The 16120-nt window shown below is 50.7% G+C and overlaps 6 protein-coding genes across 6 annotated transcripts; 3 read left to right on the forward strand and 3 right to left on the reverse strand.

The window, feature by feature from the left end:
• Window positions 1-662: 662 nt before the first annotated feature.
• COCVIDRAFT_36894 (hypothetical protein) lies at window positions 663-3020 on the forward strand (the record flags this gene model as incomplete). The annotated part of the gene is made up of 9 exons (XM_014702129.1): window positions 663-817; window positions 943-1409; window positions 1472-1730; window positions 1777-1783; window positions 1829-1972; window positions 2004-2370; window positions 2623-2711; window positions 2743-2860; window positions 2899-3020. 9 exons carry the CDS (start codon window positions 663-665, stop codon window positions 3018-3020), a joined length of 1728 nt encoding a protein of 575 aa, XP_014557615.1.
• A 1464-nt stretch (window positions 3021-4484) lies between these two features.
• COCVIDRAFT_36895 (hypothetical protein) lies at window positions 4485-5819 on the reverse strand (the record flags this gene model as incomplete). The annotated part of the gene is made up of 1 exon (XM_014702130.1): window positions 4485-5819. The coding sequence occupies one exon, from the start codon at window positions 5817-5819 to the stop codon at window positions 4485-4487; it is 1335 nt and encodes a 444-aa protein (XP_014557616.1).
• Window positions 5820-8192: 2373 nt separating this feature from the next.
• Window positions 8193-8360, reverse strand: COCVIDRAFT_96704 (hypothetical protein; the record flags this gene model as incomplete). Its single annotated transcript, XM_014702131.1, has 1 exon — window positions 8193-8360. One exon carries the CDS (start codon window positions 8358-8360, stop codon window positions 8193-8195), a length of 168 nt encoding a protein of 55 aa, XP_014557617.1.
• Window positions 8361-8760: 400 nt separating this feature from the next.
• COCVIDRAFT_96653 (hypothetical protein) lies at window positions 8761-8964 on the forward strand (the record flags this gene model as incomplete). Its single annotated transcript, XM_014702132.1, has 1 exon — window positions 8761-8964. A coding segment is annotated over one exon (204 nt), but the record flags the coding sequence as incomplete, so codon positions are not given.
• A 3569-nt stretch (window positions 8965-12533) lies between these two features.
• COCVIDRAFT_15131 (hypothetical protein) lies at window positions 12534-13598 on the reverse strand (the record flags this gene model as incomplete). The annotated part of the gene is made up of 1 exon (XM_014702084.1): window positions 12534-13598. The coding sequence occupies one exon, from the start codon at window positions 13596-13598 to the stop codon at window positions 12534-12536; it is 1065 nt and encodes a 354-aa protein (XP_014557570.1).
• A 591-nt stretch (window positions 13599-14189) lies between these two features.
• COCVIDRAFT_36897 (hypothetical protein) lies at window positions 14190-15768 on the forward strand (the record flags this gene model as incomplete). Its single annotated transcript, XM_014702133.1, has 2 exons — window positions 14190-14889; window positions 14942-15768. The coding sequence occupies 2 exons, from the start codon at window positions 14190-14192 to the stop codon at window positions 15766-15768; spliced, it is 1527 nt and encodes a 508-aa protein (XP_014557619.1).
• Window positions 15769-16120: the final 352 nt, after the last annotated feature.

Below are 16120 nucleotides of genomic sequence, written 5' to 3' on the forward strand. Positions count from 1 at the left end.
GAGAGAAGGAGGGTGGAGCGGGCTGGCTGGGAGCCTCGCAGTTGCACGTGTCGCGCTGGAGTGAAGGAGAGACAGAAGGGCGGAAAATCAGCAGGCGTCGACGACAAGAGTCGGGATGCTTTGGAGCGGCAGTGAGTAGGAGTCGAGTCTCGTGTCGGACCGCGCGCAGGTCAATGCAGCGGAGGGACTGGACGAGGGCAAAGTCAGTCGCGTGGGTGAAGGAGCGTGGAGGCAGCAGAGCGGGCGAGCGAGTGAAGGGGCAAAGGAGTGGCGCGCCAGAAATTGTCGGTCTGGCAGTCGGGCTGGCCACGGCTGGGGGGAAAAGGGGAGTGGAGCGGTAAGAAGGGTCTTGTGCGGGAGGTTGCGGGCAGCACGGAGCGAAAGCGGACCGTTCTTGTGGTGCAGTACGTACCTGAGATAGATATAGACGGGTGAGGTGTCGGGGCAGGGGATGGGCGGTGATGGGGGGACGTGGTGTTGAAAGTCTGCAGGTACTTCTTTACTCACTGCGCGTAGTTGCCCAGAAAGTCAAAGGGCGCTAGAGCGCTTACGGCCTTGGGCGGATCCCGGCCACGAGCTAGTCAACAAAAGGGACCACGATGTGCGCCCGGAGTCCGAGCGCAAGAAGGGCCTCGTTAGTCGACTGCACACCACCTGGGCCGATGCCGTCTGGTGTCTTGGTGCTGGTGCTGGCCCTGCTGGTCTTGGTGCTGGTGCGGGTGCGCTGCTGCGAGCGAGGACCGACTGAAACTGCCAGTCTGCCCGACGGCTTTCCCACGCGACGGGCCCGGACAGGGGGGCGATGGGAGGGATGCCTGTGTGTGTGTGTGTGTGTGTGTGTGTGCACACACTCGCCGATGGCTGCCACTCCAACCTAACTAACTGATCCCGCCAACCGCAACGCCCGGCACCGTCAAGTGGCACTGCTGCAACGCTCCCGAGGGGCGAACCGTTGTCCTTTCCGAGCCACCGCGTCCTCGACAGGCCTGGTGACGTTGGAGACGGGGGCAAAGAGACGCTGCTCACGGTGGGCGCGCGCGCAGACACACAATTCAAGAGGCCCAGATTGCTTTGGCCCAACAAGCTGGTCGACTGCCTCTTTTTGTTTTCTTGCGACTGGCTGCTGCAAGAGGCGCAGGATCGTCTTATTGCTTTTGGACGGCAAAAAGAAAACGTCAATGGACGAGGCGGCTGCTGCTGCTGCATGTCATTGTTAATCGGGTTCGCGAGCCGTGCGCTGACTGTGTTCTTTGGGGGAGCGAGGGGTGTCATGCGGCTTACCTATCCCCAACTGGCCCGCGGGTTGCTGCTTGCGCTCGCTTTGTTCGCAGGCAGGTGGTGTCAAGATCTGGAGAGGATCAAAGTGCCGGTTCCGTCGTGCGGTCCCTCTTCAACGCTCTGGACAGGTGGTGCGTGTGCTGTCTGTCCTATCTCTTGGTACAGTTATACTACCAAGTAGATACACGCAGAGGGCGTCATGGCACGTTCAAATACACCACATCAGTGCATCCCAAGCAAAAGTCGAGTGCGGAGCAGCCCTATCCTTGCGCTCATCTCGCGCTCGCGACACTACAGCTTCACCATGACCAGGACCATTGCTGCAAGCATGCCCCTCCTGGCTGTCAAGGAGCCAGGGCAGTCATGCGACCTTGTTTGAGGCGTCTGTGGCGCTTTTGTGCACAGATGGAGATCCACAAGCCGGGCGACAGCACCGTCGCCAACGTATCAATGTACTGACTATACATACACATGTACATACATACATAACCACGTAAGTACTCCGGTGTCTGCCAACAGGCCCATGGAGGACGGCTTTTGTCGCGTCTAGACACCAGTGGGCCGCGGACAGTGTCAGCTGGTCGCCATTGTTGCCAGCAGTGCCAGGGCGGGCTCGCTCTCCCTTCCGCACACGGCGAGCGGCCATGTGGAATTGGAATTGCATTGCAAACATGGCCAGGACGGCGACTCAGCGGTTCCTGGAGAGATGCTGGGATTGGGGAGAGCATGGGCCAGTTTGGAAGAGCCATGGAAGGCCGCTAGAAGGAACAAAGGCACGGTGCATAAGACGTGTCGTAGCCGTGCAGCGGGCGACAAGTCTGCGTGCCGGCAAAGGGCCCAAGCACAAAGGTGGGTTTGAGACAGCAGAAAGAAGCATAGCATTCTCAATCCCCAAGACGTCTGGCTGTGCTGCAGGGCAGCCTATTGGCGAGGCTTGTCGAGAATGGCGGAGGCTGGGGGACGGCCTTCTGCCTTGTGAGACGGCCGTCGACGCCCCTGAAGCTCCGTGGAAACACTTTGGGCTCACGAACGACGCGCCCTTCCCACCCCCCACGAGGCCGCCACACAGCTGTAACCCCCAGAAACACCTGCGTGTGTTCGCGGGAGGGGATTGGCCCTCATTGGCGATATATATGGCAACACACACACATAGACACGCTCCCTTCCCCTGGCGACAGGTGCCTATTGTAGAAGCAATGCCAAATCGACGATGGCCGTAGTAGCATGTCTGTCTCGACGAAATTCAACGCGCCCCCCTTGCCTTTGGCCATTTGCGGCCCAGCGCCGTGGGGAGACGGGATGGCATGGCAGATTGCGGCCAGGCTAGGTAGGTGGGAAGGCCAGGACAGGCGGCACGTGGAGCGTTCTCGGACAAGGGCACGATGGCTACGCTGGCTGAATCTCCCACCGACATTTCAAAACATTTGGGCCATGTATTACTTAGTTGTAGTTGCGGTGAAGGAGTCGTGGACTGGCACTGGGCTGCTTGGGGCGCTCGGTATGCTTCCGCTAGATCCGTCTGTGCTTGCGCGTCCCACCCCGGCCAAAGTATCTGCCGGGGCCCACCAGTCCCAGCCTCACTGTGTGTTTCGATCATCGACACACGTACCCCCTAAACAGTTGTGCACCACCCGCACGCACACGACATGCCACCACCTACTACCCTGCATTGCGACAATGCCCATCACATCACTCACAAAAGCACCACAAACAAGCCCATCCCCAACTGCGATTGTCGCTGATCGACGCCTGCCGCCTGCACCTGCACCTGCACCTGCACCTGCACCCCGTCTGCCGATGCTTCTTCTTCTCATTCTTCTTATTCTTCTTCTCCCATCCCACCCCACCCACTACTCCTCTGTCTGACCCTGCCAACTCTAATTGCTAATAATGCGCCGGCCAGCGGCACCCACTACCGCTAGCCTGGCACATTTTGTCCCATCATTTTGCAAATGCAACGAGCTATTCTTGTCTTTGGAAGCACAGGGCGCCTCAGATATCCTGTGTCATCAAAGCGTGCCACTGGCCCAGCGGCTGCGGCCCCAGCTCCCCTTGACCAACGTTCCGGCGCAAGGGCGACTTGTTACCAACCCTGCAGCGAGGCTTCGACAATATCCAAGCGCCCTTCTCTGCAATTTCTAGAAGCCGCAGCATGCATCGCTCGTGTCACGGAGCGCTGCACTCGCCCACACCCTGTCGTTTTCCAGAAGATTGCCCATTTGCGCGCGTCTACCGCACACGCACACCCTCTCTTTCCAACACACACACACACACACACACACACATACCCTCGATAGCACCAGTCAACATCCACATCCATACGCAATACCTCCGTCATGCTCATTGAAGCCACCTTTTCTACCCGCCCCGAAATGCGCGCTTTTAGCTGCTAGAAGAAGATGCCGGCGCGGGATCAAATCCGACTCGCTTGCATCCGCATGAAAGCCACAAACCCTGGCCTTTTACCATTCGGCCCTATTCATCATCGTCCGCTCCTGATCTGCCCTGCTCCACCAATGTCCAGCCTTCTCATCAATTGCATCGTGAGCCCCCTTTTTGTTCAATTGCAGTATAGTGCAATATGTCCTCGTGACTACTGCCCTTGTTGGACAAACTGCCCTACATGGTCTTGCAAATGTCGCTCAGTAATATCTGGCCCCAGGTTCAGGACAATTTGATGTTGCCGCAAAAAAGCTCATCTCATTCCCAAGCATCTACGTCCTCGGAATAAGGCCAATGCCATGGCCGCCGCTGTTCAACATGGGCATCTTACCACCATAGCTTGCCGTTCCGGGTGCACGTTGTTTCTCGAGCCGTTGCAAATGGCATCTGACGGTATGCGCGGTGTACAAATCGTACGTATTACATGGTTAGCACTAAACGCCGCAAAATACAGGTGAAACATGACGGCTGCACAGACACGTCGCGCGCAATGAGTCAGTTTGCGTCATCAAATATCTCCGATAGGCGGGATGAGCTGAGTCTCAATTGTAGTAGTATACATAATACAGCACATTTGCGAACCCGAACCCACTCCTCGTGTCGGCCCGCACAAACACTATATGTAGCAAGAAAGAAAAAAGACAAGTGGCAACTGCCGACTTACGCCCGATATCAAAATACAACCATGATCGCCATAATCATCATAAGAGAAAAAAATTGAATTAAAAAAAAGGACCGACAAAACTGGAGAGTGGTCATGATTCTCAGATCCTAGGAACTCCACCAGTACCGAACAACTCCATCTTCACCCGCTCACTTGGAACGCCATAGCTCTTCAACTGGGCCTCAACGTCGAGCATGAACGATGTGGGTCCGCAGCAGTAGTACATTGTGCTGCTGTTGTCCGTGTGGAGAATTGTCCTGTCGACGCGATCGAGATCCACACGGCCTTTGATATCATAATCGTGGCCCTGCATATCCTCCTGGCTTGGGCGTGACAGGTAGTAGACGGCATGCACGTTCCCATGGTTCGCGACAACACACTGGTCCATGTGCTTCTTGAAGGCCCTGGTCTGCGAGTTGCGCGCACCCTGGATCCAAGTAATGGGCCGAGCTGAATCTGCCTCGTCAATCAAGAAATTCAACATGGACATGAGTGCAGTCACCCCGACGCCTGCCGAGATGAGCACCACTGGGCCTCCTGCTGCTGCTGTTGCTGTTGCTGTTGCTGTTGCTGCTGATACAGCTGTATTATCGTCGTCATGATGGCCCGCTTCCCCGGAATCGACAAGGTGGAAATCTCCAAACGGATGCGACACCTGCACCACATCGCCCTCGTGCTTTGCGTCATGCAGCAGATTGGAAATGTACCCCACATGCGTCATGTCCTTGGTCTCCCCCAGCACCACACCAGCCTCCCTCTTGACACTGATGCGCAAATAGCTCTTGCCCGGTGCATCACTCAAACTATACTGTCTAGCCTGCCACACGCCCCCATCCAGCTCCTCCACAAACACCCTAACCGAGACATACTGCCCCGGCTTGAACCGCGGCAGCTTCAGCTGGCCAGCATCCACCGGTTCGAGATAAAAAGACGTAATCTCCTCGCTCTCCTTGACCTTCTTGGCAATCCGCAGGTCCTGCCACGACGGCCAGTACGCCGTCGAGCGGTACAGCTGGCTCTCCTTGCTAATCATAATGTTGGCGAGCTGCCAGTACGCCGCGCCCCACGCATCCAGGATCTCGGGGGTTGCGGCCGCGCCCAGCACGCTCGCCATGGTCGACAGCAGGTGCTTGCCGACAATGTCGTATTGATCGGCGCGGATAAACAGACTCGCGTGCTTGTGGCAGATGAGTTCAACCGCGGGACTCAGCTTGCCCAGGTTGTCGATGTTGGCGGCGTAGGCGTACAGGGATCCTGCGAGTGCTTGCGCTTGATGACCCGTCGCTTGGTGCGTGTTGTTGAAGATGTTTTTGAGTTCCGGGTTCGCTTGTAGCATGTCGTGGTAGAATCGAGTGGTTATGGCCGTTCCATGTTCTGCGAGTACCGGCACGGTGCTCTTGATGATTTGGACTTGGGCTGGTGTCAAGGTGGCCATTGTGCGTTCTTCGTTTGTCTATCCTTGTTTAAATTTAAGTAGCTTTTTGTCTATACTTGATAGTCGAGTTGTAGTAGTAGTAGTAGTAGTAGTAGTAGTAGTAGTAGTAGTAGTAGTAGTAGTAGTAGTAGTAGTAGTAGTAGATATGAAGCCTGTTGTTGTATGTGTGTGAATATGTAGTATGAATAAAACCATACCACATCTTTCACCATGACACACCTATATACCTCCCTGTCCTTTCCATCCGACCACTCCGTCCATTCCTACATTCCCCGTTCAAACCAACATCTCCGCGGTAACTACAAAACTTCACCTTTTTGCTATCCAACTCCCCAATCCATCACGCCCCCCTCGTGGCCTGTTTTCCCGGTCCCCACATGCGGATATCTCGCAAGGCGCATACAGCATAAAAAAACTCGCGTGATATAATGCTGAGTCACTTGCAAATCTGGCGCAGACAAAACGCCCAAAAATTAAAAAAAGGCTTAATGGAATTTGTAAGGTAAAAAGTCGGACGTTTACGGTAGTGGGGCCACCAAAAAATTACGTATTGATTTGGTTACATTGTTTTGCACGTTACTTACTGTTTGCGCTGTAGCGGTTTCTCCGATACTTCCGTTTGCCGGACTGCTGTTTTTTCCTTTGCTTCGGCTACGTTTGCCCCTGGCAAAGGATTTTAATTCTTATTGTTTATTTTGGCAGAAGTTTATCATTTACACCGTTGATCAATTTTGATAAATAGGATTTATCTGGTTGGCTGAAGTTGTGGAAATGCGAAGAGAAAAAAAAGTAAAGTGAAAGTTACTATTGCAAATGGCGCATATGATTAATTGGGTTTGGAACTTTGAGTCAATCAATATGCGCCATACAAACACGCAGAGTGAAACCAAGACTTGGAAATGCTGCATGCAAGACTGTTCAGCTGAGCGAATTACTCACACCATTTTTTTTTCTCCTTTGAAGACGCTTGAAATCAGACGTTGCATAGTGGCGCGTTGCGCGAGGCTCTCTCACGCGCGCAGGCAAAAAGAGAGGGCTGAGAAAGAAAACAAAAATATCACACCACAAACGTCAGATAGCCACATGATACTTTTTTTTCCACTCTTGCAAGCCACGACGGCGAACGCAACACATAGCCCCTTTGGTCCCGCGCCACAAATCGGTATGCCGACTTCTTCCGAAAAACAACTCGTGGTACAAGTATTTTTCTGATCATTCAATCATGGCCCCCCGGACCCCGTAGGGCGCTGGCGCGGGATTAGTAAGAGGGGCTTGGGTGCATTGTGTCTGGATGCGCTATGGAATTAGGAAATTGATAATAGGTAGGTTGGTAAGGCGCCCTTGTGACAACTGGTTGGGATGACGCTGAGTGTTAGGTTGTGAGACTTTTTTTGGGTTGAGGTGTTTGTGTTCTCCGCGGAAGTGCGAAAGAGGGATTGATTTTAGAGGAATGCAGGTGTGACGTGGGAAAGGGAAAAATTGGTGCAATCATATTCTTGACATAGGGGTTACAATGGGACTGGGAATATCTACGTCAGGGACTATGCAAAGGCATGTATTTGCTGGATGGACTACACCAAGTAGGTATACACCTAGAGGGTTTCCTGGCTGCTGAATGGCACGCGCTCTGTGCGTTGCAGCCAAGACCAATCCCAGGTCTTTTGGTTCTTGGATTTTGGCACTGTCTCTGGCTCCAGGGACTAACAGTGGCAAGGTCCCTGTGCTTGACAAACGCCGTTGTGACATGAATCTAGTTCTGGGGAACGGCGGGCCTTGCATGTGCTATGACTATGCAATGGTCAGCGCTTCAAGTTGCCTCCACCTAGGCGGGCGGGACGTTCCGACTCATCAATACGTACCCTGCGCATATTCTTTCTAGACCGCCGTTCTGCTGTCTGGATAGAGTTTCCGACATGACTCTTTGACTCTAAAGCTTTTATGCAGGGCCTTTTCGCATTGGGGAGACGCTGCCACTGAACTGGGTCCCCAAGCATCTTGCGTACGGACTCAACCTTCTTTTTCGCACGTACATACGCGAGACATCTAAACCATTAGTTACTTTCTGAATAGCGTTCATCTCGTATCCATGAGGTACGTCTCACCATTAGTCTTGGGCATACCATTCGTGGAGTTACCCGCATAATACCTTTTCGTATAAGAACAACGAGACCGGCAATCCCAGCCTTGAATCCACATATTTCCAAAATAGAGCAACTCAAAGAAGCACCCAAAACTTGACGCAAAATAAGCCATGCAGCTCGCAAGTCTATAACGCTGCATGCATATCTCGAACGCAAACAAAGTTTCAACACATTTCAAAACATGCATGGGGGCTACATGCGACAACACCACAAACACATGCAATGCCAAAAATCACGCCTCCTCGATATTGCCTCGGCCATTTACTCCGCAAAATGCGGTCTGACAGCAAAAGCAGTAACAATGAGAACGGTAATATCGCCACTCTGCGATAATCCGGCTGTGGGGCCGGCGTACCCGTAGCAAAGTTCTTGCTAACGAGCACGACCCCCATATACCCATACTATAGGCTTTTATGGCTTCATTCAGGTGCTATGTGACCAGCAGACGCATTACATGACTAGAATTTTAGAGTCGGTGAAACTAGGTGGATACTTTCTACGTAAGTTCATTGTCATGGGTATTTCGAAGACCGAGGAACAGAGGTCGCCGGGTTATGGGAAGGTCCGAATGGTTTGCAGTGGCTGGGGAAGACAAGAGTTTGGAGATAGTGAATAAGGCGATACTAGAAATGGAGGCAAGAGAGGCGAGTAGGCCAAGGGGCATGTGGCGTTCGTTTGGGTGTTGGCCCAAAAAGTGGTGAGATTCTAGTGAACCCACCACCGTGCTTCTTTATGAACGCATTCAAACACCATTCATAACACCATTACAACATCACAGTCCATACTCACACCTCAATACACCCCCAACCTACCGCCTCCCAGAAACTCCCCGGAAACCCTTCACACCGCGGGAATACCAGCACACCGAACTGAAACACCCACCAACGCAGCCCCCGATTCCCCACTTCGAACTTTATCCCCCTCCCCATTTACACTTCTCTTTGCACAACTCTATCACGTCAAAGAAGCAAAAGAAAAAAATGATCTCCCATCGAAAACCTTAGCCCCAAACCGAGTCTGCGGTGTGAATACCGGAAAAAAGAAAACTTTTTCTCCATCGAGATGACACGCAACCCCCCCCCCCGCGGGCATATTCCGAGGAGAAAGAAAGAAAGAGAAGAAAGAACAAAAAATGAGCTAGTAGGGACTGGAGAAACAGAAGGGATAAGAACAAACAAAAAAAAGAGTTGATCGCGTGTCAGTCACTACGCCCATTTTTAGGGTGGGGGAGCGAATCACGGCTTACTGGGACTAGCGCGACGCTGCTGGAAAGGTTTCGCTCGATAATGGGGGGGAGAGCATAAGTGGTGCATTAATTTTGTGCAGCGGGATGATGACTGCTGTATAGGGGGGAGGGGGTTTGCTGTGTGAGACCAATAATCTATGTGACGAGAGGATTTCTCGTAGGTTTTCTGATTGGGAGGCTGGAGGAGTTGAGTGTATTGCTCCTTTTTGGCATTCCTTCAGGGAATGTTTGGCGCGGCGCGAGGTATCGTCGTGGCTGGAGGGTGTAGCGGAACGGTAAAGGCTGGAGCGATGTTGTTCGAGGAGACCAAGATGTCAGTTTTACACCCCAGGTTGGGCGAATCTGGTTTGATATTTTCTGTGCTCCGCCTGGAAGCAGGTACTTGGTCGTGAAGAGCTTCGCACTTGTCTGCGTCATTGTCTCTTCCTTCTTTTTACCGTAGCAGACCATAAGGGTGCAAAGTCATTGGGTAGACCGTAAACACTCCCAAGTGAGCTATACTCTTGTATTACAGATATGATACCACCTCAGCCACTTTCTCGTGTATATTTCTGCTATGGATTGATACGTCGTTCTCTTTGGTATCAATGAAATGTCTGAAGCATTCGAGTGTCTTACAGTCTTCCTGCAGAACATAGGTGAGAGGTAAGGTATCCCTTTGAAATTATCTTCCATACGATACTTTGCTGATGTTGAAGGATCTTTTGGATGGTTTTTTACTTAAATCCGCTATCAGCTGGAAGTCCTGATAGAGAGGGACAAATGTTGAAATGACTAAAGGCTTTCAGTAAAAGTAAACGCGCAGCGGTTACGGTAAAGACGATACAACATCTTGATTCAAACCTAACTTTCACTTATGGCTGCAATGACCATATTCGATATGGTAAATATACGCTGTGGGACGAGTGGAAGATGGTCGAATAATATTAGACATGATCATAAGATACGGCCTCTTTACGAGACATAATCCTTTTCTCTAATAAGTGCTATTTATTTGACAAGGATTTCTGAATTCAGAAACTATTAAAAGGTTTAGTGTATATTTTAGAAGAGGATGGCAATTTAAGGCAGAATAGGAGGTGGCGGTATATATCTCTCTGGCTGTGCTGGCTACCGTACCTTCTCTAGCTACTTGCCACTATAATTACAAGCTGCTTAAACTCTGCCTTCCTCTAATTAAAGGAGGAGATACTCATTGCCTACTAATGATTGGGAAAGTTAAATCGCTAAAGTCGAACGACGGCTTTCATCTGCAGTACAAGAATATGTAGATGTTGATATACCAAACAGACGAAGGGTAGCAGGCTCAGTCACCAAATGTGCAAAACAATGATGAATAGAAACTGAATAGTAAGGCCGCTAGGTCATAAGTCACCAAGAGCATGGGGAAAAGAAGAGTATGTCTTTCGGTACCATACTTTATATATATTGAGACTCTGCTAAAGAAACCGACACTATCTGGCGACGTTAACTTCCCCAAAATTGCAGTCAAGGCCAGTAGAACGGCGCTGCAAAAGTGCATGTAAATAGCCGGGATTTTCGAGAATTCCAGAATATGGCATATCACATCTAGGCACTATGCAGGTGAATCTGACTTCTGGACTGGTGTAAGTAAAAGACTTCGGGTACTATTTCCCAAGTCATGGAATAGTCACACCCACGCGATGATAGGATTGATTATCATGAAGAGAAGTGATGAAAAACAAGCCTGATGCGAATGAGACTAGGTATTCGCCTGCTCTCATACATCAGGGTCCTGGACTTTTCCAGTGCTCCCTATAAACTCACAATTCTCCTACTGTTCTCATACTGCAACCACTGTCAACACATTCTTGCTATTGAACAGGAGATGTGCTTTTGATCCTGCAGATACCAATGTTAAGTCCGAGTATTCTGCAGCGGAAGTTTCCAACGATGGAAGAAAAGCATCCGATTAATCATTTGACGAGGTATTGAGGAAGAGGTTATTGTATTCGCTCAACAATCCCCTACTTGAAATCAGCAGACCAACTGCGACTACCAGTTTATTGAATAGAAAAACATTTGTCTTTTTTTGCAGTGCAACGTTACTCAATTTCTGTCGTACTAAGTCTTTGACCCATCAAGCAAGCCGTGTTGGATATTGTAGGCAGTCAAGTCACGTGGCCAGTGCGAAGGCAAAAAAAGACAAAAAAGACTTTTTGGACAGTCAGAGGTGGATTCGAACACTGGGACCACCACAACGATGCCAAAAATTTGCAAAAAAAAATGGTAGCTTCTCTTTGATTGAGCGTGTCATCCTTAGTGCAGGGGCCATGCTAATCTTCTCTGTATCGTTTCATTGACCAAATGCCCGAAGGCGAAGTGTAGAAAAATTAAGAAAATTATATACTCGAATACGGTCAGAACTCAGCTGAAGGCAGCAGCAGTGGGACGTGCGAGTGCGACCCCTATGTGGACGGTGCACGGACGGTGCACGGATCATTGAATCTTCGTTATTGCCAATATCTGACGTAAACACTCTCCACCGCTTTCCCAGCCTCCGCTCCCCAACATCGTCTGTGCAACTCCGCTTGTACACGTGCTTTGAGTGGACAAAGTTTCACGTCTCTTTCGTTATTTATTTGGAGGCTGTGCGACATTGCCATGAATTTAGAGGCTACGCGATCACTCCTTCACCCCTGCCCTGCATATAGGCAATCAGTACCGATGTATTTATTATCCGCAGTTCTTGGAACACGCGACTAGCAAGTTTACAAGAATTTGGAGGACTGCCATAGACAGAATCTCCCGACTTCTGCTGCTCGCCTCCATCTGGCGTCGTATTACAGATATCACAGGGAGCACGAAGAGAATTAGAGCAGACCACCAGGGCTCCGACACCGATACATTGAGATTATGGTTCACGACCTGAATTCGTAGCGCGGATCAAACTCATCTTGGTAGTGAACTATGTGTTCTAAAAATATGCGCTTCCAAACCGTGAACGAACTCTTTACTTAACCACAGATTGTTGAGTGACAGAAACTAACGCCCCAACAAGGTGATGATTCGGACGCTTGGGGTCGTGGAATAACTGTGTACAATATATTTGGGAACGACAAAACCAATCAAGAACCAGTGAATCAAATTTTCGCTAGCTTTTCCGGAGAATTAAGACAGTGATATATTGGGTCACGTATGTCAATTTCATGTCAAAGATGCATGTGAGGTTGTTAAGTAGGACTACGTGTGTTTATAGTCTCGCAAGCACAAATATTCTTATCTCAGCCGACAAAAGCAATGTAATGACTTTTGGCATATCAGATCAAGAAGTCTGAATTTATTCATGGCCGCATACAGGCTAGTTTATTGCTTCGCGCCCAGAACCTCCTTGACAACCGCAATAACTTGTGGGAAAGCATCCTTGGGAGCCGCAACTACACCCTTATTTTCTTTGAGTGTCCTACCAAGACCAAAGTCAAGCGGCTTTCCATAGGCATCAGTGACTTCACCGCCTGCCTCTTGGACGAGGACAACACCAGCAGCATGGTCCCAGATCTTCTCTTGGTAAGTCTTACTAGTGGGCAATCTCAAGTACAGATCGCCAGCTCCACGGGCAATGGAGCAATACTTGGCTTGAGAATCCATACGGACCGAAGGCTTCGTGATACCGAGTTTGGAGGCAATGGCAGCATTGTCGCCTTGTGATGAGTGACCCGCTTCAACAGACTCGCAAAAGGTAGCTTGGGTAACGTCTGACAGCGGCTTCATCTTGATACTCTTTGGCTCTTGGAGGGCGCCCTTGCTCAGCGGTCGGCTGGTAGCACCTTGGCCCTTCACTGCAGCAAACAAAACACCCTTACCTTCCTTGTCATCTGCATCCTGTCCAGTGGTGACATCAAGGGGTGCTTGGTCATCTACTGGGAGGTTGGGGCACCCAATGACACCCAAAGTCGGAACACCATCTACAAGCAATCCAAGGCAGACAGCGTACTGTCCGCCACGGAGGAAGCCCTTTGTGCCATCAATGGGATCAAGTGCCCAAATTCTTCCCTTCCTGCCTCCCTCGCTGTTTCCCTGGTCGATAGCAGACAACATTGCGTCGGCGCTCTTGATGGGCCCGCCAATCTTGGATTCTGCTGCACTGTCGTCCAACTTTGCTGCTTGTACGAGATCCCAGACAAGGTCGCGTAGCGAGTCGTTCTTGCGGAGATCATCGGCGTCCTCTTCTCCAACTATCTCATCTTCGGGGAAAGCGTGCTTTATGGATGCAATGATCAAGGCCTGTGCGCCAAAGTCGCCAATGGTGACGGGGGACGAGTCGCTCTTGGACAAGGTGCCCTTGGAGTGGCTCGAGTATACCGACTTTGTAAGGATGGAGGCGCGCTGGACGGCCAGGAGAGCAATTTCAAGTTCTTTCTCGTATGCCATGATGTGTGTACTGGAATTCGTGTGTAGGAAGTGTGACGTCTGTATTGCGATGGATGGGTAGATGTGCTGTTTCAATTGAGAGAGACGAGCAACACTGCGAGAGAGCAAAGACGGGTTGAGGAGTGAGAAAGCCAGGATGGCAAGAGCTAGCAGAAAGAATCTTGATGGCGCAATGTGAGTGGACATGAGCTAATGGTCTTGTACCCCTCCACGCGCTGGTGGGGGTTCTGCCGTGGGATGGGTTCACGCCCAGGGACCGAGCTTGGCAACGGCGGGCGGAGGTTACTGCTTTGGTCATGGCCGCCATAGCAACAACAACAACCCTACAGCTTATGTGACCGACTAGCTGCTTTCGATACTGCCATCACACGTCGCTTTCTCTGCGCTGGCATTTGGAAGTTTCTTTTTGCAACATTCGTCTCACATTCGGCTAAGACCCTGACTCTCCCGTCTGACCCGCATGAGAGTAAACAAAGACTGGTACACACAAGCCCACCGACCTGCCACATCACGGCGAACGCCATTCTGTACATCAAAGCTCGAAACACGCCTACACGCAATATCGCTGCCCAGTCAGCTCAATAGTACATAATGGCTTCGACACAGCAGCAACAGCCAGCGCTTGCAACCACCAAGCGCAAGTTCAACAAACTTCTCGACAACCTCACCGCAAGTACCTCCACCACTTCACTCGCGAATAGCCTACAAGAATCGAACGCATCGACGGAGTCGCTTTCGGATCTAGATGACCCTAATCAACCAAACAAACGACCACGCAGCGCAGGCTTGAGTACAGAACGAGAACGGAACATATCAGAGGGCCAGGAGCGCATACGGCAACTGAAGGAGCAACTCATGACGCCACGAAGAGAGGGAACCGTCAGGGTTGTAGGAAAGACGCTATATACCCCCAAAGCCTCGACGCCAAAGGCCTCGACACCACGCAAAGAACCAAACTTTCAACCCTATAGCCAAGAGCATTTCCTCGCAAGGCTCAAAACATTCGCAGATGTAAAGAAGTGGACCACAAAACCAGATGCGATAAACGAGGTTGAGTGGGCAATGAGGGGGTGGAGCTGCGACATCTGGAACACAGTCGCCTGCAAGGGAGGATGTGAGAACCGTGTGGCGGTCAAGCTGAGGCCCAAACGAAAAGATGCAAGTGGAAGAGATCTTGAGATGAGCGAAGACCTAACGGTTGAGGTTGACAATGCGTTGGTGCAAAGGTACAAAGAACTGATCGTTGAGGGACATGCCGAAGATTGCTTGTGGAGGAAGCGAGGCTGTCAAGGTATGCGCTGACATGTATATGAAGTCAACGCACATTCTAACAACCGAAACAGAAGATATTTATCATATCCCCATCGCATCGCGAGCAAAGAGCTCAGCCGAATTGCTCGATCGATATCGTTCTCTCAGAGCTATAGCTAGCGACCTACCCTTTCTCGAACACATCACATACCCCGAGCCGTCGATACGCCGCATCGTCGAGCGCATACCCTCTACATTCTTCACATCGACGCCCGATACTCCATATCCCACATCATCAACCGACATAGTAGCCTTTGGCTTTGCTCTTTTCGGATGGACAGGCGTCTCGGAATCGCGCATCTCCCTCGCAGTATGCAACCACTGCTTCCAGCGCCTCGGGCTCTGGCTTTCCTCTGCCTCGCGCCTGCAAGAAATGAGCCGAAAACTCGAAGTACCAGTGGACAGCCTCCGCCTGAACCTCGTAGAAGCCCACCGCGAACACTGTCCCTGGAAAAACGCCGAGGTACAAGGAAACTCCAAAGACGGTCCCATAGCAAACATGGCAGCATGGCAGACGCTGCAATTCATACTCCTAGGCAGATCCAAAGACTCCTTTTCATCTTCTTCCGCCGCCGCTGCTGCTGCTCCGAATACCCCGCAGAAATCGACGCCGAGGAAATCGCATGCCGGCCGTACAGACAGCGTGGAGTTGGATGCGGATCTTGAGTATCCGCGCGGCAGTATGGATAGCGTTGATCGACCCAAGTATAATGATGAGGATGATGAGGGAGGCCTCAAGGAGAAGTGGATCAAATTGAAGGCGAAATTGAAGCGCAGTGCTAGTAAAAAGAGTATGAAGAGCACGAAGAGCGGAAAGAGCGGCAAGAGTGGGAAGAGTACCTTCACGAAGGAGAAGTAGATATTGTTAGGAGGCTTATATTTTTTTATTTGCGGAAAGACGACTTTCATGTGGTGGATTTGGTTCCCTTTTAATGAATACCTTTTTCTTTTCTTCTTTTCTTCTTGGGTACGTAAATATGAAAGGTGTAGGGCAGATCGGAGGAGGGAGAGAAAGTATATTGTCGAGGACGGAGGAAAGTAAAATTTATAATCCTATTGTTCTTACTCAATCACGTTCGAATTGTCTGTATCACGCTTCCAGATATTTTAATGCAAAAAAGTTGTAAATGGTAAGAGGACGATTCAAACGTGATTTGCTATTTCAACAGCGAAACCAAAAACGGTGTAATGCAGTCTATTTCGAATAAAAC

This window comes from Bipolaris victoriae (genome assembly GCF_000527765.1).
Source record: "Bipolaris victoriae FI3 unplaced genomic scaffold scaffold_33, whole genome shotgun sequence".
NCBI classification, from domain to species: Eukaryota; Fungi; Ascomycota; class Dothideomycetes; order Pleosporales; family Pleosporaceae; genus Bipolaris; species Bipolaris victoriae.